The 23,699-nt window shown below is 45.9% G+C and overlaps 3 protein-coding genes and 2 pseudogenes across 3 annotated transcripts; 1 reads left to right on the top strand and 4 right to left on the bottom strand.

Annotated features, from left to right (window-relative positions):
* Positions 1 to 1,858: 1,858 nt before the first annotated feature.
* Positions 1,859 to 2,826, bottom strand: LOC108159114. Its single transcript, XM_017292096.2, has 3 exons — positions 2,358 to 2,826; positions 2,186 to 2,293; positions 1,859 to 2,126 (listed from the first exon to the last, which is right to left on the bottom strand). Exons 1-3 carry the CDS (start codon positions 2,745 to 2,747, stop codon positions 1,920 to 1,922), a joined length of 705 nt encoding a protein of 234 aa, XP_017147585.2. The 5' UTR covers positions 2,748 to 2,826; the 3' UTR covers positions 1,859 to 1,919.
* A 114-nt stretch (positions 2,827 to 2,940) lies between these two features.
* Positions 2,941 to 5,325, bottom strand: LOC117193447 (ABC transporter F family member 4-like). The gene is made up of 3 exons (XM_033398203.1): positions 4,889 to 5,325; positions 4,302 to 4,821; positions 2,941 to 4,229 (listed from the first exon to the last, which is right to left on the bottom strand). The coding sequence occupies exons 1-3, from the start codon at positions 5,212 to 5,214 to the stop codon at positions 3,669 to 3,671; spliced, it is 1,407 nt and encodes a 468-aa protein (XP_033254094.1). The 5' UTR covers positions 5,215 to 5,325; the 3' UTR covers positions 2,941 to 3,668.
* Positions 5,326 to 5,754: 429 nt separating this feature from the next.
* Positions 5,755 to 6,549, top strand: LOC108159537 (putative ATP synthase subunit f, mitochondrial). The gene is made up of 3 exons (XM_017292913.2): positions 5,755 to 5,824; positions 5,889 to 5,971; positions 6,107 to 6,549. Exons 2-3 carry the CDS (start codon positions 5,893 to 5,895, stop codon positions 6,349 to 6,351), a joined length of 324 nt encoding a protein of 107 aa, XP_017148402.2. The 5' UTR covers positions 5,755 to 5,824; positions 5,889 to 5,892; the 3' UTR covers positions 6,352 to 6,549.
* A 209-nt stretch (positions 6,550 to 6,758) lies between these two features.
* LOC117193835 lies at positions 6,759 to 7,549 on the bottom strand (annotated as a pseudogene).
* Positions 7,550 to 7,681: 132 nt separating this feature from the next.
* LOC117193448 lies at positions 7,682 to 22,511 on the bottom strand (annotated as a pseudogene).
* Positions 22,512 to 23,699: the final 1,188 nt, after the last annotated feature.

Genomic DNA, 23,699 nt, shown 5'->3' with positions numbered 1-23,699 from the left:
TACCAAATTTGGTTACTCTAGCCTTAATAGTCTCTGAGATTTGTGGATGCCCCAGATTTTCGTCCTTTGCGGTGGCGGAAGGGGGTGTGGAGAAATTTGGACACGAAACGGTCAAACGATATCACAGGAGTGTGGATACCAAATTTGGTTGCTCTGGCTCTTATAGGTTCTGAGATCCTTGAACTCATATTTTGCAATTGGCAAAACCGACCATGAAACCTGTGTGTTAGAGAGAGACAGAGCGAGAAAAAATGAAATTGTTTTCTTGATTCTGACTATAATAATTATACGATCTGGTTGAGATTTTACACTCTAGAACATATAGTCATCCTCTACGATTCTGCTTGTTTGGTTTTATCGTATCTTTAAAAATGTGGATGCCACAGATTTTCGTCCTTTGTGGGGGCGGAAGTGGGCGGGGCGAAGATTTTTGAAATATTTTTGTAGCAGTGACATATCACAGAAGTCTGGATCCAAAACATCGTTGCTCTAGCTCTTATAGTCTTTGAGCAGTAGGCGCTGAAGGGGACGGACAGACGGACAGACGGACGGACGGACAGACAGACAGGGCTCAATCGACTCGGCTTTTGATGCTGATCAAGAATATATATTGGGTCGGAAACGATTCCTTCTGGACGTTACACACATCCACTTTTACCACAAATCTAATATACCCCAATACTCATTTTGAGTATCGGGTATAAAAACCAGCGACCTTCTGCTGATTTCTGTTCGCCTGGTATCCCAGATTTTAAATTCCCGTTTTTGGCCACTTGAGCGGTCGGAATTTGAAAATTTGTGTACAACAATTGACAACAACTTTTGTTGTTTTCTCCGTTATTTGAGACCCGATCGGGACATGCGACGGCTTCTTGTATTAGGAATAATATCCCTGATCTAATGCAGCCCTTATCAAGGACCAAGGGTCAAGGATATTTTCTCCAGACATATATATATTTCTTGTTTTCTTGTCGTTCCATGGCTCTCTGTAATCATAAAAATATCCTTGATCCTTCGATAAGGACTTCAATAACTCAAACCATACATATGTAGATTTATCGGCTATTTCTGGCACGATCGGCAAGTGCGACGGCTTCCTGTATTAGGAATAACATCCTTGATATAATTGTCCTTATCAAGGACCAAGGGTCAAGGATATTTTTTCCAGACAAATATATCTTGTTTTCTTCCTTATTTGTGGCCTGGTCTTGTCGTTCCATGGCTCTCTGTAATCATAAAAATATCCTTGATCCTCCGTTAAGGACTTCAACAGCCCAGCCCATTTCTAGCACGATCGTGACGTGCGACGGCTTCCTGTGTTCGAAAAAAATGCCCTTAATCTAATGCAGTCCTTATCAAGGACTATTATCAAGGACATTTGTTCCAGACATTAATATCTTTTTTTCTCCCTTATTTGTGTCCCGATTGGGGTGTGCCATGGCCCCCGAGATAAAATCTCCTTGATCCTTCGGTAAGGACTATAACAACCCGAACCATACATATTTAGTTTTCTTGGCTATTTGTGGGCCCATCTAGGGCAGCGACGGCTTCCTGTGATCAAGGTGGAGGTGAAAGGAATACAAAAATAAATGAAGAACCAACCAAATGAATAGGGGGAAACAAGGAAAATTTACCCAGTCCAAGCCGATAACATAAAGCAGGCTGGCTCATAATTACACGGCGGTAGACAAACGCCAGCGTCGAAGACCCTGGGATCTAATCCAAAAAGTTCGTTTGCGACATGTTCGGTGCATGGACTGGCACATATACATATATACTGTATGGTTAGTGGTCTTATGACACTAGGACAATTAGTGTTCTGTATCATGCCATCTCTATATTTCAGCTAAGACAGGTAGTCAAATAACTGTTACACTTAAATTTTATTACTTTAATTTGGTTATATGTAAATGCATAAATCATAAATAATTTCCCTCGATTTTAGCATAGCAGGACATGATATTGGCACAATGAGCCACAATGTCCTTTTGACGAGTTGTGGGAAACACGGGACCAAGGAAGTCCAACAGCATGGGCTGCTGGCGCACTACATCGTAATATTCCTCTGCCGATATGAAAGTGTCCTTATCCTGGTCGAACTTTATGAAAATCAATTCCACCATGTCCTGCGAATATATCAGACGTGAAATGGTATGGGAATTATATAGTCAAGCAATAGTCTTACTTGACGCAACTCAAAAACCTCATCCTCGTCGTCGCCTTCGAAGAATTTATCCACATAGAGCTGGACAACCTCTCGATCCAGAGAATTGAAATCAGTCCTATCATATACCTATAGATATATCCCGTAGTCATATTACCACTCCACTTACTTGTACATATTGGATTTTACTCACTGAGAAACAAAAAACCATCCGTTTTTCTAGATCGTCGGTAAAATAAATGTCAAAGAGCTTAATGAATGACCGCAATTTGCAGTGGCGATCGGCGGAAAAGTCTGGATGATCGAAGTCCGGATCAAAACTTATCCGTGAGACAACGTTAGCGTTAATCGTTTGATCAGTAACTCCAAATACGTTTTCAACAAGGCTACTGAGTTGCATTAATGTCATGAATTTTGCGCGCTCGCCATTCTCCAACACAAATTTGTGATATATCATCACGACACATGTCAGTTCGCTGTGCTTAAAGCTGGTTTCCTTTTCCAAACGGGCAATTTCAGGCGCGTATAAATAATTGAACCGTGCATTTTCCATATAGTCAAGTGTTCCGTCAAGGTTCTTCATTTTGCGAAAAATTTGCTATATACTAAAAAAAAACTGTACGATTCTAAAAAAAAAATAAGTAAATAAAACTACTAAAAGAAAGACTCGAAATTCCCCTACATACTAACGTACAAATTAAAAAAAAACCTCGATCATACACAAATTTCGGATATTTTGAGTATTATGACAGAGATTTGAAAGCTATTAAAACACATTCGAAGAGTTGATTACACACTATGTATTTGTATTTTCTTAATCTAGTTTAACTTTACTTCGCTCTCGCCTTAATCATGCCTTTTATTAAGCAGAAGCAAAGTGACAGGACATTACTGCGCTATAGAACACGATGTACAGTAACTTATGATTATAAGAATTATAAAAGATTCTCCGGTAATGTATGAACAGACATACAGGGATTTACAATTACGACACGTACCTATGTCTAAATTGTAAGTTTTGTAAAAAAAAATTACAAATAAAAAATGTAAAAAGTAAAAATAATACAGTGGCAATAAAGAATACTGACTGACTTGAAGCGTCGTATGCGTTTTAAAGATTTGCAAATAGGGAACTTATTCAGAGTGTGTTTGAGTATTTTTGTTTCGTACGACACAACCGCGCTTGAAATGATCATGTTTTTCAGGAGTCTTAATCGTTAGAAATATATATGTAATACTATATTGAAAATGCATTGTCTGTATGCTCGTATTTGTGTGTGGAGCGAAATGCACAAAAAAACAGTCAATTTTGATCTTGAGTGTAGTTTTTGAGTATTCGTATTCATTCATTTGTCTTCGAAATCATTCATCTGACCGTGATTTGGTCGGGCTACATTTCGCTAAACGTATTTCAAGCTAAATTTTAAAGTATTGGATTATGTTTTCCTCTAAATTTCTGGCAATTCGTACTGCGAGCGTGTGTCTGACCCCCCTACCACGCCCACTAATTGCAGGCTGCACTAAGAGCCAGCTTCCCCTCTGCACTGGTCGATGGTTTGACAGTGTCACCGTCCATGTGAACATTATTGTAGTCCGTTTTGGCGTTGCATTTCGCTGAGGGCAGGGGCATCTGTTCCTGTATGCTTCCATTTAGTCCGCTGCATTTGAGGCTGTAAATACCAAGACGCGCCTCGTGCTCTCGTCGCTGCTGCCGGAGCCTTATATCGTGCTCTTCCCGCATGTGTCGAAGCTTCAAGTCCTGCTCTTGCCGGTAGTATGCCATTTTTATTTCCTGCTCCATCTGCTCTAGGCGCAACTTCTGTTCGTGCTCGCGGCGTGCATAGTCTATCTCGGCCAGACGGGCCTGTTTCAGCAGTTTGAAAAGGTCATGTTTATACTTTTGCTCCATATCCGTGCTGCTGATGAGGTCATGCGTGGCGGCTGGCGGGCTATTCGTTTCGGGAACCGTTGTTGCCGCCGACGAGAACTGCTGGTGCGTTGTGCTAGGCGCAACGGTTGTGGACGCTTCATTTTCATCTGATATTATCGACTGAGCCTGCGAGAGCTGTCCCGGGGAAGACGATTAGTTATTAGCATTGCTCGTATTCATAGCTGCTTGGACAATCCTCCAACTTACATTGCGCTGTCGCCGCTTTCGCACTGGAGCTGACTTTTCGTTGTCCTCTCCCATATCCCCGGAATCATTTTTATTAACCGTCGACTTGGGTTTGGCACGTTTGCGACGTTGAGTGGGCGGCTGTGAAGGAGCGCTCTCTTGCTGCGAGTCCCCATCACCGCCAGCGGTGGATGGGGGTGGCGATGGTATGGCCATGGTGGATGTCTGCAACGTGTCTTCACTGGCATTCGTCGAGTTTGGCAAGGCGGCCAGCGGCATATCCTCATCTTCGTCAATATCGAGTAGTTCCTTCTTGAGTGTGCTTACGGTGCTGCCATTGGTGTTGACCCCGCGGGTTTGGCTCCGCGCGGTTACCGGATCCTTTTGCAGCTCCTCCATAAACTCAATCATACGCATGCCCTCTAGGGGATCGGACTTGGGATGCTTTTGCTGATGCTCGCGCTTCGCCGAGTTCTTCATGCTGCGCCATTGCACCTGAATTTGCTCCAGCAGCCGATGCCGAAAGTTCAACGCATTAAATCTGCAATGGAAATGTCCCTTAGTATATGTACAGTATTACACATTTGTGGTGCGCAATCTACACTTACTGTTTTGTGATTTGGGACCAGGCAAGTCGCTTGGCTTTGATACTCTTGGCATCCACACTACGGTTCTCAACGAACGCCACTTTTGATTTGATAACCTCCAGCAGCAGTCCCCTCTCCGCTTCTTCCCAGTTGAGGGAGCGTTTTTTGCGCGTGCCTTTCTTCTTGCCACCCGCGCTTTCCTTTTCAGCGCACTCCTCCACAGCATCCTCAGCGTTCTCCACCCCCTCATCAGAGGCGATTGCGACTTTTGCCTTCAGCTCCGCCTTCTCATCTTCGTCGTCTTCCTCCTGCGGCGACGACGAACCCTTCGTCATAAGATCTTCCATTTTTATTATTTATTGATCCTTTTAATATTTATTTACTTGGTTTCTGATTTGAATTTCAGGCTGGCTTGCAAAAAAAAATCGTTTTTGATTTCTGTATATACTGGAGTTGCGTGGTTCCTGCCCGAACTAGTTCGATGAAGTGAATCGAACAGTGGTTCAATTTCCATCGATAACGAATAATTTTAAATGTGTTTAATGTTACATAAATAATTTATTAGTCCAACTTTTCAGTTTTTTCACTGTTCAACGATCAAAATATTTAACTAACAAACAGTGCTGCAGATTGCGCTTTTTCCCGTCAGATCTGGCTTTTTTTGAAGACCAAATGCGGATGAGTTAATGAAAATAAGATAAAATACATATTAAATATCACTTTAATACAACATTGCTAACACCAATACTTGCGCTTTTTATGGATTTTTTTGTAAGTTTTCAGCTTATCTTTCGTTTTCTTGTAGTTAAAAACAGCTTTTTTCTGATAAAAAGTTGGCAGCACTGCTAACAAGCAAGAAAATATAATCTGAACTCAAAGAGCGATCTAGTTCTAGTGATGAAAAGTACTACACAGTCGTATTATCGATTATATCCCTACATTTCGATTGTCACACTTGTGAGTAGCAGGCCATCATTTTTCGTTTCATAAGAAAAATATTAAATATATTTTTTTAACACAGCGAGATGGCTTTCGGTGACTATCCAGCTGAATACAACCCCAAGGTGCATGATCCCTACGACCCCGCCCGCTTTTATGGCAAAGGTAAGCAATTTTTCAAAGTTACGTAATTTTCAGCGCAAGATTCTTGCGGCACGGCAGGCAAGTGCGAGCAGAGCACATTGACACGGATATGAGAGATTCAGAGTAATTTACATAATTAACTATCTTTACTTGCAGCTGATGTCCCATTCGGACAGGTGAAATTGGGCGAGTTGGGCTCCTGGATTGGTCGCCGGAACAAGACCCCCAACGCAATGGTTGGTGCCGTCAGCCGTGCCTGGTGGCGCTGGCAGCATAAGTACGTTTTTCCCAAGCGTGCTGGTATTGCACCCTTTTTCCAGCTGACCGTGGCCAGCATGACGTTCTTCTATATGATCAACTACACCAAATTGAAGCACCACAGGAACTACAAGTACCACTAAACCCGGAGGACTTCAGCTCCAGCTGCGATGGTGTGCACTGTATTTGTTTTACAACCTTCAAACATTGCGATTCACTTTCGATAGAGTGCGGATGGTGGGCTGACACTACATAATACTAATACATTTGGCTTTTGTGTTTTCAAAACGGCTTAAGTGAATAAAACGGCTGCGAATAACAGTGTTGCACCACAGACTCAATCATTACGACACTCTGCCACAGCATTCGGGCCGATATCCAGTTCAGCCTCATGCTTCCAGCTCCTTGGACTCGCAGTAAATATTTCGCAAATAAAAGGTAGCTCGCGTTCGCAGCTGAGTGAATGCCAGGTGCCCTGCGGCGTCAATGCAACGCAACTCTCGTTGGCCTTCTGCTGCCTGTAATTGTGGAAGAACAAATTGCTGGAGTCTGCTGTAACCGTTGTCTATACTTACCCAAGAGCTGGATGACCAACATCCCATGCCCTGTAAAGAAAACACATCAAGCTCTCGTGCTGAGCATTACGAAAATCATGAGCGTTGAGGGAGGTCGTGCGATTAAACGCAAGTCCCACATAGGCCAGAAATATCTTTGGCATAGGCTTTGCTTCCAGGACTGGGCGCGACTTCCTGTTGAAGTCCATCAGCCATTGTGACAAGGCCCGCGTCCGGGATTCGGAGGCAATGTGCGCCAGGCTCCCGGAGAACTCACTGGAATTGCTACACTCCAAGGATGCATTCAGATAACTGCTGGGATTGGTGTACACCAAAAATAAGCCGACTTCTGGCACACAGCTATAGTTCTGCCATGCAAGCTGTAGTAGTCGAAGCGGCTGTCATTAACCATACCCCCAAAGGTGCTATTCTGCGGGCACTGCAGTACATGGCAGTTGAAGAACTCTGCGGGCTGTTCAAATACCGTCAATCGACTGCGCAGGATTCTGCCATGACTGCCATGATTCGACTGAATAAACCTATTCCTGTGTCGCGTTGGACCGCCTGGAGCGTAGTTTAGGGCCAGTCTGTGCAATTCCCGGGCCAAGTTGGCGCAGTCCTCGAAGGAAGATGTGTTTTCTAGAGATAGTGCATCATCTGCTGAAGCCCTCGCATCTCGCACCAAATGAAACTGCGGTGGAATCGCTTCGTCAGTGGGATAATTCAGAGATCCCATTGACAGACTCGCCAGCAGATGTAGCAACAGAAATATAATAGTAATAATCATTGAGGACACCCACCAGAGTTCACACACAAAGTTGCACTAGAAGTGCTAGAGGTAGCAGCAGAGACTACTCTGGTCTCCAGTTAGTGTCCCTGAGTAAGAGTGACATGGACAACAAAAGCTGACACTTGATGATTACAATTGTTTATGGTCAATTTGAGTTTATTGTTCAATACGATTTATATTAACTTAGTTGTAAACTACGCAGTTTAAGATTTAAATTGGTTGCCATTTCTATGCGTACGCGTAAATTGAACGGCTCCAGAAGAGCATTCCATCGGCATTGCATTCGGAATGCTCCATTTGAAGCAGTACAAAGTCCTAAGCTTACTTTGAGAATGGTTAAAAGATATTTATTGTAATTTAAGTATACTAGTAGATTTCTGCTTGGGACGGCTGCATTCTAATAAGGGCTGCGGCTGCTGCCCTAGTCCAGAGTGTAGTGCAGTTTAAGTTAAACAATGACAAGAAGTTGTTCAGGAAATTCAACTAAGAACGTGATGTGTGGATTTGCTTGTGCTTCTGGTGGACCTTTGGCAGGAAGGCAACCCATCCGATCCGATAAGTTAAAAAATTACGTGTAGCAGTTAAAAGTATTAAGTAGATACGAGTACAAATATCACCTGAGCGTCGGCTGCTGCATTCGTTGTTAGTTCGAGTGTTTAAATTATAGTAGTAGGTAGGGTAAGTATAATAAGTGGAAAAGAGGGATGTGATGTCAAGAAACACGCTAATGACTGCACCACTGCTTAAAGTGGAGTCTCTCAAAGAAGGGCGAGTCCAACACCGACTGTGCGGAACAGAGTTCCCGCTCCATCTGTGACCGATGCGACGCGAAGAACTCTGCGACATTAAAGGGCAATAACCATTGCCCAGTAATCTCTGCACAAACATTTTGCAAACCTATGACTACGCTTAACCTAAGGACCGCTTGCTCCAGTGACCTTACAGACTAATTTGCTCCCATTCTTGCTTCGACGGAGTTGACGTTGACTACCGCAGCGGCACCCTGCGCGACAGAATCTCATCCTGATAACTGATTTTAAACACTTTGAGTGTTTGAGTGCATAATTTTGGATAGCTTGAATTTTGAGTTTTCACATTGAGGTGGGACCCGGCCTGCGTTTAACTACTATGCGAGAAGGCGGTGTTCGTGTAGGGCCCACTGTAGATTGAGCTGCCGGAGTTGGATACCGTCTTCGTGCTGCGGCGTGCCATGATGCACAGCACTGCTGCGACCACGGCCAGCATCAAAATGAGGCCCGCAATGGCAATGGCTATGGCAAAGGTGCGCTGCGACACACACAGAGCGTCCTCCAGAGTCTATAATTGATATGAAGGTTCAGAAATGGTGGAGATCGTATTATGAGTGGTCTTACCTTCTCCTTGTAGACCGCATCATCGTCGCTGTCATTGGCATTCTCGTTCTCGTTGACGTAGAGGCCGGAGAATACCTCGATAGTGGCTGGTAAGCCTTCCTCGTCCTTGCTATCGACAGCAGTCTGACGCTTTGGTCGCTTGCCACTGCACAGAGGCGCCTCCTGGCATGTCGGATCTTCCAGCGCACAGAGCCGCACATTGCACTGATAGTAGACGGAAGTGGTGTATGGGAACTTGTGGGCTGGGAAGGTCACATTAGCGACCAAACGATCCTGTGTGTAGTTAAATTGTCCCATGATGTCATTGTCCATGGGACAGCTGCACGATCAAACAATATGTGGGTGATGACATTTTTGTACTCGATATATTTTCCTTTACACTTACCCATCCTCTCCCACCAGTCGCTGTTCTCCCCAACCCAAGCCGTCACGCACGATGCAGTCGGTAACGTGGAGACCATAGATCTGCTGTCTATCGATGCTGATGACAATGGTCAGCGGATCACCAATCTTCACGTCGTCGGCTATTCTGTGCTCGTCGTTGTAGATTTTCATATGGCAGCCGGGCATGGGAATTTCGTTATTGCTGACATCCTCGTCGTCAAGCGTGGCATTCACGTCGTACACATCCTCCTCGTCCAGTTCATCGTCGCGCTGCTTGTCCAAGGATCTTCCATAATCCCGGCGATCCTCGCTGCGCAAGGCCTGGGGTTTTTGAGAGTGCTTGCGCAGATGCTTCTTGGGCTTGATGGCTGCGTCGCGGCTTTTATAGGCACAGCGCACATGATAGCCACGTCCCAGATCAGTGATGAGTTTCAAGTGAGGCTGGAGCACGATTGTGTTGAAGAATTCAATGCCGCCATCATCCTGGAAAGGAAATGTAATCAAATTATTGATGGAAAATGGAAATTTTATGTGTAGATCAGTTCCCAGGGTATAAGCCAGTCTTTCTTGCATTCAAGTGAAAATCACCCAAGACAAAAGACTTGGACAGCAAACTCGTTGGCAAACGAAACAGTACAAACTTGTACTGAAAATCTCATTGGCCAGTGCGCCGGCTGTTGTCAAGAAGCCATATCAGTGACTGGAGAACACCAGCTACCAAGCACAGCCCCTTCTCATTATGCATTCAGATTCACGCTCCGCTGCAGCCAGAAATCGCTTTGGAGCCTCGCTAGCCAGAAGTTAATGTGCGATCCAAGACAAACAATACGTGGACTGCGGAGCACTTCCTGATGTTGTCATAGAATGGTGCTAGAGCCGATCAACCAAGTGTGACGTCTCGCCGCCAGGCCAGGTACACATACTCGATAGCGACAGTACATACACTTCATCGTAAGGTAATGGCAAAAAACGAAGAGGGGCTCGGAAGTTCTGTAATTGGGTCTCTACAGACTTGGGCACGGAAGTTCTTCATTTAAGTGGGCTCTGACAGGGGGCACTCTTAATTGCTAGCGTTGTTTCGAAAGGCATTAAGAAGCCGGCTAAGTCCGACCCCATGCGATTTATTGCCCAACGCTGGTTCTGAAGCGTTTCCGTCGCTGCCATTGTCTGGCTTAAAACAAGCTGTGAGACAGAGACGGAGATGGGGAGCGGAGAGATGTGTGCGGGCTTCTTTCAGCCTCTAAGAACCAAGAACCGTTGACAGTTAGGTTTACGAATAAGTATAAGTTATCAGCATCGCGGCATCATCATCAGCAGCGCGTCAACAAGACAATGGGCCAATAAAAAGCATAATAAAATGAGCTATTATGTCATTATGACACTTTTCCACCGCTCCACAAGAGTGCCATGGATGTGAGAGTTTTGGAAACGAACGCGAACAATATATGTTAATTATGTATCACAAACGGACTTTATAAGCGTGTGAGGCTGTGGCTGTTGCTCTGCTCTAGCTCCAGCTCCAGGTATTGACCATAAACATGCCTCTGCTGTGCTGCTGATGCGTGAGCTGCAGCCTCATTTAGCCGGGCCAAGTGCTAATTGAGATTTCAAAATCCCAGCAGATCCCAGCACAAAGGCAGTTCGTTGTGTGATCGAATGAATCGATCGAATGAGCCAATAAATAAGCCAAGCCATAAAAGCATTAGAGCAAGCTGGAAAAACTCTGACTGAAATTTATATGGCGCATCTGGGCCGACTTTGGGATCATTCGATATCGTTTACAGGGACATGGTAGGCCGGTTTTCACGCTCGCTCGGGCTGTGCTGATAAATAGTACGCTTGATCGGATTTTATGTTATGACATCTCAAGAAATCTAGCTTCACATGATAGGTTTTTAAAGGCCTTAAGAATTAATATAAAATGATGATGCCATATCCATTAGGTTCTTCGTGCCATCTGCCGTGCCCAATGACTGCTATTTTAGTTAACAAGTCTCGACGCTGTACAAGCGATCCAGCCACCATTAGCTTAGTCACTGAGTGCGTGTGCTGAGCGTCACATCAACCATTCAATTGACTAATCATCTTGGCATATGGATTTTACCTTGTAACCAATGACTCGGAGTTGCCTTATAGGTGTAATGCTTTTTTATTTGCATGCGAAAAGGCAGAACGAGTTTGCGTGGACATCTGCTTGAGTGGGAGAGCAAGTTAGAGTCTGGTCTGCCGGCTGATTGGCACCCATTATGGAAGACCCATCTCCGTTCTAGGCTATCGGCTGTGACTTACCGTCTCCTTGGGCATCGTGTTGCAGCTACGCAGAGGCAGCTTGTACCGTAGCGAGCCCACGTGATCTCTGCGGGGGCCGACAAAAGCGTTAGCAATTACAACGATCTAATCTAAATTGTGATCTGCACGCGGCTCTCACTCACCTGTACTCGCTGAGGCATGTGGAGTTCTTGGATAGGCCTTTCGGGTAGATCATGCCACTGAACAGTCCGGTCTCGTTGTTTGGCGGGGCATCTTTGATTGTGATCAGCATGGACCCCGATAGGCACTTTATGCGCACGGTCGGCTCGATGGCAGACTTGGAGGTGGCTGAGCCCCATCGGACTCCGCCTCGGCTGCCGCAATGGCGTCGCTTAGCGAGTTCTGTGCATCCTCTGCAAGCGAAAAAAAGGAAATTATGAAATGCATTGAAGTCTCAGATAAACATGACAGGCACGCTCCCAAAATGGAATGTTTGTGCAGCTGGCAAACTACAGTTAGATGTGGATGAGGATGCGGTTGCAGTTGCATCAGCATCAGCTACTTCTCTGAACCAACCTCAAGAGCCGTTAGCACAAGACATGAGCGCACAAAAAAAACGCAAGACAATGGCACAACAGATGCCCAAGGGAGCAGTATTTAGTGAAGGTTGGAGCCGCAGTGCGCTCCAAGCTATGCCAGCATGCGGAAGAGCCAACAACCAGCGACAACAACGGTACGTTCATGACATTGAAAAGCCATTGAAGCGGCAACAACAGCGCTGACTCACCGGGCGAAAGACACAGCACAGAAGCGCTCGTGGGCCTGGCCTGATCCGCGGCCATTAGAAAGATGGCAAGTTCCTTGAACTTCAGCAGACGATTCGAGACATGGCATGGGATTAGGTTGGGCTCTGCTCTTGGCATTTCCTGCTCGATGCCAGCGCTCACGAATCCCAGCCAAAGCCAAAACAGACCAAACCAGACCAGAAAGCCATTGCATTGCCAAGAACTCCATGCTGAGTTGTTGCTCTGACACCTCCACCTCCCGGGCTCGCATGCTTGGGCTCTTCTTTTTGCACTCTTTCGTGGGCCCATCAGAAGGTACACAACTGGTACGAGGAAGAGCTCTGCTCCGCTGCGGCACGTTCGCCCTGCCAGTTGGCTGTGTGTACACTTTGGATGGGATGCGAGGCGATGTGATGCCTCCGCTGTGGTTCAACGAACCTTACAGCATTTCGCATCACTTGCCTCCGTTCTGTTCTATTCCAGCATGTGCTAGGCAAAGTAATTGCATGCAACACGGCCACGTCGTCGCTGTCGTGGCTGGAGCCGGATTTTATGGTGCCTCCTCTCCTGCTGCTGACTGCGGCCAGCACATAAAACATTTAATGGCTTTCTATTATGTATAATTTGAGGAGAAGAACTGCATTACCCAGCGCAGATCTCAAATGTAACAAGAACAAGAAAGAGCTCAAATGAGTAAACTGCGCGCTTTTATGAGCAAATGAGCAGTGCTGGATATATTCACTAAGCTCGAAGTATTGCTGTCCTTGTTTCGCTCGTGTTTGCCAAGGGATTGGCAGAGAAATAAACAAAAACGTGGAATGGACAGAACGGATTTCTTCCACATTAAATCAATTGAAAATTCAGAAGAGTTTTTCCAAAACAAACGTTGTGATGACTCCGGTCCAGCGGGCTCTAGTTTCGGTTTTTTACGTTAAATTGTCAGGTAATTTATGACTAAATAAAACAAGTGCTCGACTTTAAAGCATTTATTGGACCGGAGTCATCTCAACGTTTGTTTTGGAAAAACTCTTCCGAATTTTCATTGGCGCCCGAGCAGGGACATCGGCATCCAGCATTTCGTGGAAATTCGCACGACAAACCAGTGACCTACAGTGCATCTTCGTTGTCTCGGCAGAAGTCATTGTTTTTTTTTGTTCTGTTGTGAATAGAGCTCTAGCTGGCTGGTTTTGTGCGACAAATTGGATTCATCTTTACTCAACAAAAAAGGAAAGTGTTCGGCTAATCTATGCCGAATTCTCAGGTATTTAGTGCGAAAAAAATTGAGTGCTAGAACCAAGCCACCATTTTGTGCGCTGTGTTTCTCTATTTGGCCACTGATCTCAATTTCATTGGCACCTCGTTGAATTGGAATACCAATTAAATAAAACACAAAGTAATAAAATAAACCAAAGTGAACAGCCAGCAACATAAAATATTTATTATATGCGGAATATTGGTGGATTGAAGAAAAGTGCAAATTGATGAGGGTTTACGGTACTTGCTAATCAGACGCTCCGGTCATTGCCGCTGTTTTCAATTCTCTTTTGCGAAGTACCGCTTATTGGTGCTGCCTTTACTTCGGTAACGCTATCGTTGCGCTAAATTGTGCATAATTTGGCTGCGTTTGGTTGTGTGCATTGGGAGCATAATTTGTGTTTGTTTCGCTGCGTTAACCCTTTGAAGCCGATACATAGTTTTTTGTGGAAATTTCGCGTTCTTTCATAGTTTTTTGCATAACCTACAGTATTTTGGTTAACCATTAACCATTAAACCCAGTGCATTACTTTCCGACCCTCTTGAAGTAAGAGAAAGCGCCAGAATGAGTGAAAAGGAAAGGGAAATTGTTACCAGGGAAGGAGGTTCAAAAGAAGGAGAGGGTCCAAAAGTCCTGTAAAAGTTAGCAACAGCAATGCAAAGACACGATAGGGTGATGGGCGATCTAAGGCGTGTGAGAACGGCCTTTGAAGAAAAAACTATTTCGTTCGACTCTCTTCAAATTAAATGCAGACTCGAGCTGATCGAAAATTATTGTGAAAAGTTGATGGATATACAGGCAGACGTCGATTGTTTAAATCCCAACAACGATCTACGAGCATCGGTCGAGGATATGTGTGTTACCACAAAGGCTCTGTACATGTCTGCACTTAAAGAACCCGAAACTCAGCGAATACAGAGGAGGGATAGGAGTAGCCAGCGTCATTCATCACATCTGCCTAAAATGAATCTCCCCAAGTTTAGTGGAAAACATGCTGAATTTAAAAACTTTATAAGCCTTTTCGAGAGTTTGGTGCATAACGACCCAATATTATCAAATGTGGAAAAATTCAACCACTTACTGTCGTGTCTCGTTGACGATGCATTGGGAACAGTGAAGGCGTTTCAGATCTCTGCAGAAAATTATGAGAAGGCTCTTGATAGTTTGAAGGAGGTTTACGACAAAAAATATTTGATCTTTTCTGATACTGTTTCGCAGTTGTTTGACATTCCCAGCACAACAAAAGCTTCTGCTTCATGCCTTAGGTCCCTCATTGACACGGTGTCAGCCATATATTCTTCTCTGCAGTCGTTAGGAAGTGAAAAAGACATAAATAGCGCGATGCTAATTCACATAGCGCTGTCTAAAGTAGATCCCACAACGAAGTCTCGGTTCGAAGAGCAACTGGATTACGATAAACTACCGTCTTGGTCCGAGTGCGCAGCCCAGCTGAATCGGCGCTATCAGCATCTAGCTGCCGAAGAGTCAACACGGAATAAGGGTAAAACTAAACAAGAGACAAGTAAAGGACCCACTAAATCGTCATTTTCATGTGCAAAGACGGATAGGCGAGCTGATTCGAAATGTAGCTATTGCCACGCGGGGAATCATACCATAAGCAATTGTCAATCGTTTAGTGCTCTTCCTGTTCTTCAACGGTTCGATATCACCAAGCAACTCCGACTGTGCATAAATTGTTTGAAGCCAGGTCATACAGTGACGAGGTGCAAGACAGCAAAATGTCGAGTGTGCTCTAAGCCCCATAACACTCTGCTTCATCGATACGGGGTTGAGCCACAGCAAAATGGGCCTAGTTCTGTGCCAGTAGAACATTCGTCATCGTCTGAGCCTCAGACAGCTTATTCTAGTCACGTTGCTAGTGCTGACCAGGCTATTCTTGCTACCGCTGTTGTAAAGGTGCAAGATTGGTCCGGACAATTTCAGTATGCACGGGCACTTCTAGATTCCGGCTCCCAAATTAATTTTATATCCGAGGATCTAGCCCAGCGCTTACGATTGCGCCGTGATGAGTCGTGCCTTAATATCACAACTGTTGGAAAAAACTCGTCCGTCATAAGGCACAAGATTCATACTTCTGTCCAATCTCGTATCAACGATCACAACTTTGATTCCGATTTTTGGGTGTTAAGGTCGATTTCCACATACCAACCCGATCATGTTGTCAATTTCGCCCAATGGAAGATACCAGCAAACCTGCAGATGGCAGACCCGCAGTTTTACAAGCCTGCTAAGGTTGACTTATTGATAGGGGCAGAAACCTTTTTTGAGTTAATGTGTGTAGGCCAATTAAAGGCAAGTTCCGAACATCCAACAATCCAGAAAACATTGTTGGGATGGATTGTATCAGGAAAATATAAGGCATCAGCACAGGATGCTGTATGCAATATCGCTGTTGGTAGCGATCATTGTTCTCTCGACTCTCTGGTGGAGCGCTTTTGGGAATTGGAACAGGTCCCAGAGAAGTCGAAGGCTGTATATACAGCTGAACAATTGGCTTGCGAACAAAACTTTAAGCAGACTTTACGCAGGATCGAATCGGGTCGTTTTGAAGTGGGGCTGCCATTTAAAATAAATCCCAACGTGTTGGGTTTCTCGTTCGAGACGGCAAAACGACGCTTTCTATCCCTAGAACGCAGACTTGCACGAGATCAGTATTTGCATGATCTGTATATGGAGTTTATGAAAGAGTATCTCATCCTTGGCCACATGTCATTGCTTCCAGGCACTCCTCCAGGACGCCATTACTACATTCCACATCAATGTGTCCTGAGACCTGATAGTAAAGCCACCATGCTACGCGTCGTTTTCGATGCATAGAGCAAAACATCGACTTCAATCTCATTAAATGAGACTTTGATGGTGGGTGCAACTATTCAGAGGGAGCTTTACGCAACTCTTGCCCGATTTCGATTAAATCGTTTTGCGCTCACAGCTGACATCTCCAAAATGTATAGGCAAGTTCAGGTCGCCGAAGAAGACCGAAATTTCCAATTGATTCTGTGGAGGGATAAGGCAAATGCAGATGTTCAAACGTATCGCCTGAATACGGTTACTTATGGGACAGCCTCAGCTCCACTTCTGGCCATCCGCTGTCTCGTTGAATTGGCAGACGTTTATGCTGAGTCCCATCCTATTGCTTCACAAGTCATAAAAAGTGACTTTTACGTCGATGATATGCTTACTGGAGCAAACAGTCTGGAAGATTTAGAACGTATTCGGCTGGAAGTGTGTGAGGTCTTAGAATCCGTGGGTTTTAAGTTGGCGAAGTGGGCGTCAAATCATCCCCAGCTGCTGTCCGATAGTGGCCAGGAGAAATCGCTGCAGTTTGATCCTTCGTCGTCTGTTAAAACGCTCGGAATTAGATGGAATCCGCAAAATGATTTGTTCCATTATCATTTAGATGACTCATTTGATTCATTGACCCCTACAAAGCGAAACATTTTGTCAGTTGCGTCCCGATTGTTCGACCCATTAGGGTTATTATGTCCCTTAATAACGAGGGCAAAAATATTGCTGCAGCAATTGTGGCGTCAAAAGTTGGATTGGGACGAGTCGGTTCCCATGAGTTTGCACACGAGTTGGAACCACTTCAAGCTAAATTTGTTTGAATTAGACAAGATAACCATACCTCGCTACATTGGCCTTCCCACGCATAAAAGCGTTCAGATTCACGGATTCGCAGACGCATCAGGTGAAGCGTACGGATGCTGCATTTACATCCGTACCAGTGATGGTAAAAATGTCGTGTCTAAGCTTCTTACCGCAAAGTCTCGAGTAGCTCCTCTCAAAACGAAATCGATTCCAAGACTCGAATTGTGCGCAGCACTCCTGTTATCCACTTTATGGGCTCAAGTAAAACCGCTCCTGGACAAGTTCATGATCGAAAGTGTGAACTTTTGGTCGGACTCCCAAGTCACCTTGTACTGGCTCGCAAAGTTTGTGGCCAATAGGGTTGCTGAAATCCAGGAATCGTCAAGCGGTGTGACTTGGCGGCACGTTCCTACTCAGCAAAACCCAGCCGATTTGGTGTCACGTGGCACAGACGTAGACGGTGTAACGTGCTCATTGTGGACTGAGGGTCCCCAATTTCTGCTCAGGAATTCTGAGGCCATGTCTACATCAGGTTGAGTTGTCCCCAGAAATGGAACGGTCGGAAAACAAGAAGTGTTTGGCAACACATTCAGTGGCAAAGTGTCAGGCCAATGATTTCATCGAGTTGATTGAAAGATGCTCTTCCTTTGAGAAATTGCTTCGGATTATGGCATATGTAAACCGGTTCCTACAAGGAAGCAAGCGTAGTCGAGAGGTCGTTCTGTCAGCCAAAGAAATTAAGGTCTCATTTCTAAGGCTGGTAGAAGTAGTCCAAAGACACGAGTTGGGACCAGAATTCCACAAGCTAGCGAGGTCGGAAATCCTGTCACCGCATCTTCAACGACTAAACCCGTTCATACATACGAGCGAACTCGACGGAGTAACGCTGCGACTGATTCGAGTGGGAGGAAGGTTGCTCAACGCAGAGATTCCGTATGACGCCAAATTTCCTCTGCTGCTGTCGCAAAAGTCGCAGTTCGTGACGCTTTATCTTCGCAATTTGCACTACCATGCAGGCGCCAAAGTCATGGTTTCCTTGCTAAGGCAGCAGATATGGCTAATCAATGCTCGAGAAGCATGTACAAGGATCCTGAGAAATTGTGTGCACTGCTTCCGATACAAGCCAGTCCTACAGGGACAGATCATGGGAAACCTGCCAGCTGATAGAGTGCGAAGAGCTCGGCCCCTTTTGATTTGTGGGGTAGATTTCTGCGGCCCATTCTACGTGTCTCTCAAGATTCGCGGCAGGCCCCCTATTAAGACATATGTAGCCGTCTTCGTCTGCTTTGTATCAAAAGCTGTTCACCTGGAGCTTGTAGCAGATTTGTCCACTGATAGTTTTTTATCTGTTTTTAAAAGGTTCATCGGGAGAAGAGGCCTTCCGGAGAAGGTGTACAGCGACAACGCCACCAACTTCGTGGGCGCGAGCAAGGTGCTGAACGAGCTGCATCAAGCGTACCAGAGGGACCAGGACCGGCTCAAGGCGTACGCAGCGCGCCAAGGCGTCGAGTGGTGTTTCATACCACCGAGAGCACCACACTTCGGCGGATTGTGGGAGGCAGCCGTCAAATCAGCCAAGCAGACGTTGGTACGCGGAGTGGGCAACGCCAAGCTCACCGCGGACGAGCTGTGCACCCACCTGGTAGAGGTAGGAGGCTCTTCTCAACTCCCGGCCAATCGCGTCCCCAGGCAACGATCCCAGCGATGGAGAAGCGCTAACGCCAGGGCACCTGCTGATCGGGCAGCCGCTTCTTTCGCTGCCGCCCGAATCAGATCACGACGACAGATGCAGCAGGGGAAGCTTCGCGTACTTGAAGCGGTGGCGAATGCTGTCAGCGCTCAAGCAGCAGTTTTGGCAGGGCTGGTCCAAGGACTACCTGGTCAGCCTGCAGAAGCGTCACCAGTGGGCTACCAAAGGGCCAGACTTGGACATTGGCTGTCTAGTGCTCGTCCACGAGGACAACACACCGCCACAGAAGTGGACCACAGGACGAGTGGTGGCCGCAATCAAGGGAGAAGATGGGAGAGTGCGCGTCGCCGAGGTGCGAACACCCGCGGGCGTAATTAAACGCCCCATACACAAATTGGCAAAACTGCCAATAGACGGTTGAAGCACCGGAGGTCTTCAACGGGGCCGGAATGTTGCAGCAGACGATCGTAATTACCCTATCTTAGCGTGTGCGATGTTGTGAGCAGAGCTTTTGCTCTCACACGCCGCGCTCTTGTACTGCTCTCTGCGCATTCAAGATCGGCTCGACGGTGGAGTCGGGGAGTTATTGCTATCTCTGGCTGCGACCAGTCCAATAAATGCTTTGAAGTCGAGCACTTGTTTTTATTTAGTCATAAATTACCTGACAATTTAACGTAAAAAACCGAAACTAGAGCCCGCTGGACCGGAGTCACCATATCGTTTGTTTTGGAAAAACTCTTCCGAATTTTCATCAATCTAAATCGATTCTGAAGAGCTGTTTCGTGGTAGGAACATTTCCGCATTGCCAACTCTGATGCTCGTTCGGATTTGTGACTTCGTTAAAATCCTCAGCATGGATGCTGTGGGATTCAACAGCGAGATTGAGGTCAGCCCCAACTGATCATTGATCTCTGCTCCCACCAGAAATTTATGCCAGTAATCCGACTGGCCCAAGCGGAAGCTGCCACACGATGAAGATGATGAAATGCGTTCGCCTTGGCCAGCCAGCTCCCGATGCCGTCTCCTCAGTTTCATGCAAACCGAATAGAAGACGCTGGACTCTCGGAACGGGAGAGGGTCATGAAGTGTAGAAACCCAACCAGCATCGCCAGTCCTCACAATTCTATTATCGTTCCAGGCATGCTTCCACAAAGCACTTTGACCCGGACGCAACGATCCAGCAGGCTGCCGTCCCGTTTCGGGCAGCAGGAGCCGTGCTAACCACAGGCTCACCTACCAGCTGGTCCTCAACTATCTGGAGTCGCTAGAGTCGGCCATCTAGGGGATACAGCCGTATTACGAAGCCGAAACGAAGCATGCCGCAATGTTTGCTGTCGCTTTTCAATAAGGCAGCTTAAGGCGCCACATGAATTGACTTTTGTTTGCCATGCGATTATGTGCCTGGTGCTGGCAACACTTTTGGCAACAGTCAAGAGATTTAGCAACCAAACAAACGGCAAAGACAAAACACCACGAAAAACCCAACGCTGTTTCTTTACCGAACAACAATGGCAGATTAAAGAGGAATGCGGTCTTTTAAGCCGAGTGGTGCTGTGCTTATAACTAATTAGGTAATACTTGTAGAGCTCATTTAAACACTTAAGATTCCAGCCTAATGATTTATGTATTCGTTTTCAGATATCTGTTCAACCAATGGGTGAACAAGCTTTCCCATAATTCAGGATTTGGAGTCAATAGAACTTATCAAGACTTATAAATGGATAGATTTGTCTGTACTCACTGACTGCCGTTGCTATCTGTGCTGCGTGCGTCGTCAGAGCTGCGATTGTCTGCAAAGAAAGTGGAGACAAGTCACTCATTAGCATAGTTGGGATAGTAGTAGTCTGACCCCCGGTCTCCTGCTCAGACCCCGTGGCAGGCCGGCCATAAAGCGTCGACGTAAATCACGGCAAGCCGACAGTAAGCCCCAGCCTGATCCGGCCAAGACCCGGCAGTAGGTAAGCTTCTTTAACTAAAGTGGATAGAAATGCAGCAGAAATTTCGTTTTCGTGTTGCAGGCAGATATGGGGAAACATTATATTCTACTGCTACCTTGCAGTTGCGGGTGGCGAAAACTTTCGCCAGCCTCTTGCGCTGGGTTAGAGTTGAACCTGAATCCAGTCAAAGTCGACTCTGGAGTTGGGGTTGAGTCGGGGCCAAGCGGCTCAGAATCAAGCGGAGCTAGGCATGGGTCCAGTGTTGTGCCACTTTTGGCAACTTGGCAACAGGCGCGAGCGAGCAGGAGCGACCGAATCGCGTTTAGCATACGGAGAGAGAGTCGGGTCGGGACTGGCCGGCTGGCGGTCTGTCTCTGGCCACCTCATATCCAGGTTAATCGCATTGGCATGCAATTGTCATTTGGGGTTCTGGCTGATTGATGTGTTTAGCTGCTGCTCGGTCTCTCGGCTCTCTGCCTGGCCTGGTCTGCCAATTTTCCATTTCAATGGGCCCAGAATGAGGCCACAGATTTTGGTCCCTGGATAATACTTACGATTAAGTGCAGCGCCCTGTACAGTACGTCCATTTGTGTGCCCGACTTCATGGTGCGAGCTGAAAAGGTGAGAGAAAGACGGAGATTAATGTGGTGCTCAAGACTCTAGAGATATCCGTGATAACCGGTTTCACACCCACGTAAATGGATATCAATCCGATTATGCTAAATCATACAACATAAAACTCGTACAGCAGTTCTGCAATGAATTTTTGTTGGGTTTCGCTTGGGTTCGTTGCCGGCGGGCAAACTTTCTGTTTGCCAATTGGGTCAAGTCAACAGCCCAGCCGAAATTCGGCTCCAATGGAACCAGCATCGCGTGCGCGGATCTTGCAAATGGGTTAACATCGGCATAAATTGTGTACAACGGTTAAGCAGAGGCTGGGAAGGAGGAGGAGGTGATGCTGGAGGCCAGTGCCCAGAAGCATCTTCAAGTACCCCCCATAACTGAGCCGAAGATAGACAAACATCCGTCAGTGCAACTCATGCCGGGGAATCATTGTGGCATGACTGTGATTTCCGCTATTACAACCCAAACAGAAGCAGAGGTTGGTTGGTCTGGAGGTACATATTACGGGGAATTAAACACATATCAATAACCAACCGGGCACGCTGCACTCATGATAAGCCCTTTTCAGCTTCCTGCAACGGACACACGGACCCTTTTGTGTGAGAACATTGGGTGCGAGTCATGGCCAGGAAGACACATCCACATCAAAATCACCTCCGCTGTTGCCAGTTAGATGATTATCTCTGGGGCGACCCAAAACAACAACATGCGGCTTACGTTGATGACCAACAGGCAAGGCGATAATGGCCAGAGGAGGCAATGATTTGTTGTTGCAGCTACTGCTGCCAACACATTTCATTCATTTCAAGGCAACGCAGCCTGAAATGATGTCAGACGGCCCGCACTCGACTGCAGCTCTGCGTCTGGATCAGTTATTATCCAAGAGCTGTAATCTCTTTGAGGGGTTTGTTTTGTTATTGAAATTGGGGAGGGGAGAAGCTTGCAACTGGGTCAATAGTTATCTTATGGAAATGATAAATTGTTAAAATTATGCACTGAACACACACACACACACATTAATCAACAATCACCAATTTGTCACTGCTGGGAGGCCCACACTTTGTAGTAGCCAGCACAAAAATATAGGGAATTGGTTATCTTCTTTCGTCTCGTGAGACCCCCTAGTGATCTTTCAAATGATCAAGCTTTAGCCGCTCTTAAGGTTGGATCAAAGCTTTAGCCGCTCTTAAGTCCGAACGCCCACGCACACATGCAAGCGACGGACAGTGGGAAGCATAGACGGCAATCGTACGATTGCACAGTTAAGCTATGCTGTGCATTAGACGATCGTCTAATGCAGCTCGAATGTTCTAGATCATACGATTGCACAGTTAGTAAAAAGCTCAAAAGCTCTGCTGCACAGGCTACTCAGTCCATCCATCCAACCATACTGCTTTGAACAAAAGAAGAAAGTTGATAGATCTGTAAAGACGTGAGTCTTTAGCAACAGTGCGACCAACATACACAGTGCACACATATATATATAGTGCTGTCCGGAAAATATATATATTTCCACATATATACATATGCTGGAAGCATATAATTACAAGTGCCGTACAGCCCAGTGGTCAGTGAATAAGAAGAATTTAGTGCAGATATATTTGGGGGAAAAAGGTATGTTTTCATATTAATGCCGTGCACGTGCTGACATAACCTATGTTGCAGGGAAGTGTACCTAAGCTGCCCCATCGCGGTATAGTCTCGAGAAGACTACCCTGGGAGCTGGCTTAGGCGTACAGTTGTCGAGGTCTCTCCAACTCCAACCATAATTCATCTTTTCTGGATCTTATATTACCACCGAGTTCGGAATCTCCAAAGACCCAAGTGAACCAGATCAGCCTCAATCGCCAAGAATATTTAGTGCTGCTCAGTCATAAATCACTAAATATAGGCTTGGCAAAAGATTCGTCAGTACGGCCAAGAACCATATACATCGCACCTGTTGACCTCTAACCAACTTCAGGCGGACAAGAGTCTACACAGCAGCCGCACGGGATCGAGTTTTGTCCAATTTACATTTAATTCATTATCAAGTTCCAACGCATAACATCAGCAGTTTAACGTAATGTAACTGAAACTTGATTAACACCCCTCTTTGATGTTACGCGCGTACATATCTACATACATATGTGCATATGCACACTAAATTGTCTTTCGTTTATTACTTTTTGGTTCAATTTTCGCGATAGAGCATAACAATTAAATTTATGAAAACCAAAACAACTGGCTGATGACTA

The sequence above is a fragment of the Drosophila miranda genome, assembly GCF_003369915.1.
Source record: "Drosophila miranda strain MSH22 chromosome Y unlocalized genomic scaffold, D.miranda_PacBio2.1 Contig_Y2_pilon, whole genome shotgun sequence".
NCBI lineage: Eukaryota > Metazoa > Arthropoda > Insecta > Diptera > Drosophilidae > Drosophila > Drosophila miranda.
The sequence above is the reverse complement of the archived record's forward strand: the minus strand, read 5'-3'. Positions and strand labels throughout refer to the sequence as shown.

Bases quoted from the DNA above. Each gene is read 5' to 3' on its own strand.
- LOC108159114 (XM_017292096.2), bottom strand. From the start codon at position 2,747: ATGAAGAACCTTGACGGAACACTTGACTATATGGAAAATGCACGGTTC. The intron at 2,294-2,357 runs GTGAGTAAAATC...ATATATCTATAG, and splicing joins GGATGGTTTTTTGTTTCTCA to GTATATGATAGGACTGATTT. The intron at 2,127-2,185 runs GTAAGACTATTG...ATATATTCGCAG, and splicing joins AGGTTTTTGAGTTGCGTCAA to GACATGGTGGAATTGATTTT.
- LOC117193447 (XM_033398203.1), bottom strand. From the start codon at position 5,214: ATGGAAGATCTTATGACGAAGGGTTCGTCGTCGCCGCAGGAGGAAGAC. The intron at 4,822-4,888 runs GTAAGTGTAGAT...TTTCCATTGCAG, and splicing joins TGGTCCCAAATCACAAAACA to ATTTAATGCGTTGAACTTTC. The intron at 4,230-4,301 runs GTAAGTTGGAGG...TCCCCGGGACAG, and splicing joins GAAAGCGGCGACAGCGCAAT to CTCTCGCAGGCTCAGTCGAT.
- LOC108159537 (XM_017292913.2), top strand. From the start codon at position 5,893: ATGGCTTTCGGTGACTATCCAGCTGAATACAACCCCAAGGTGCATGAT. The intron at 5,972-6,106 runs GTAAGCAATTTT...CTTTACTTGCAG, and splicing joins CGCCCGCTTTTATGGCAAAG to CTGATGTCCCATTCGGACAG.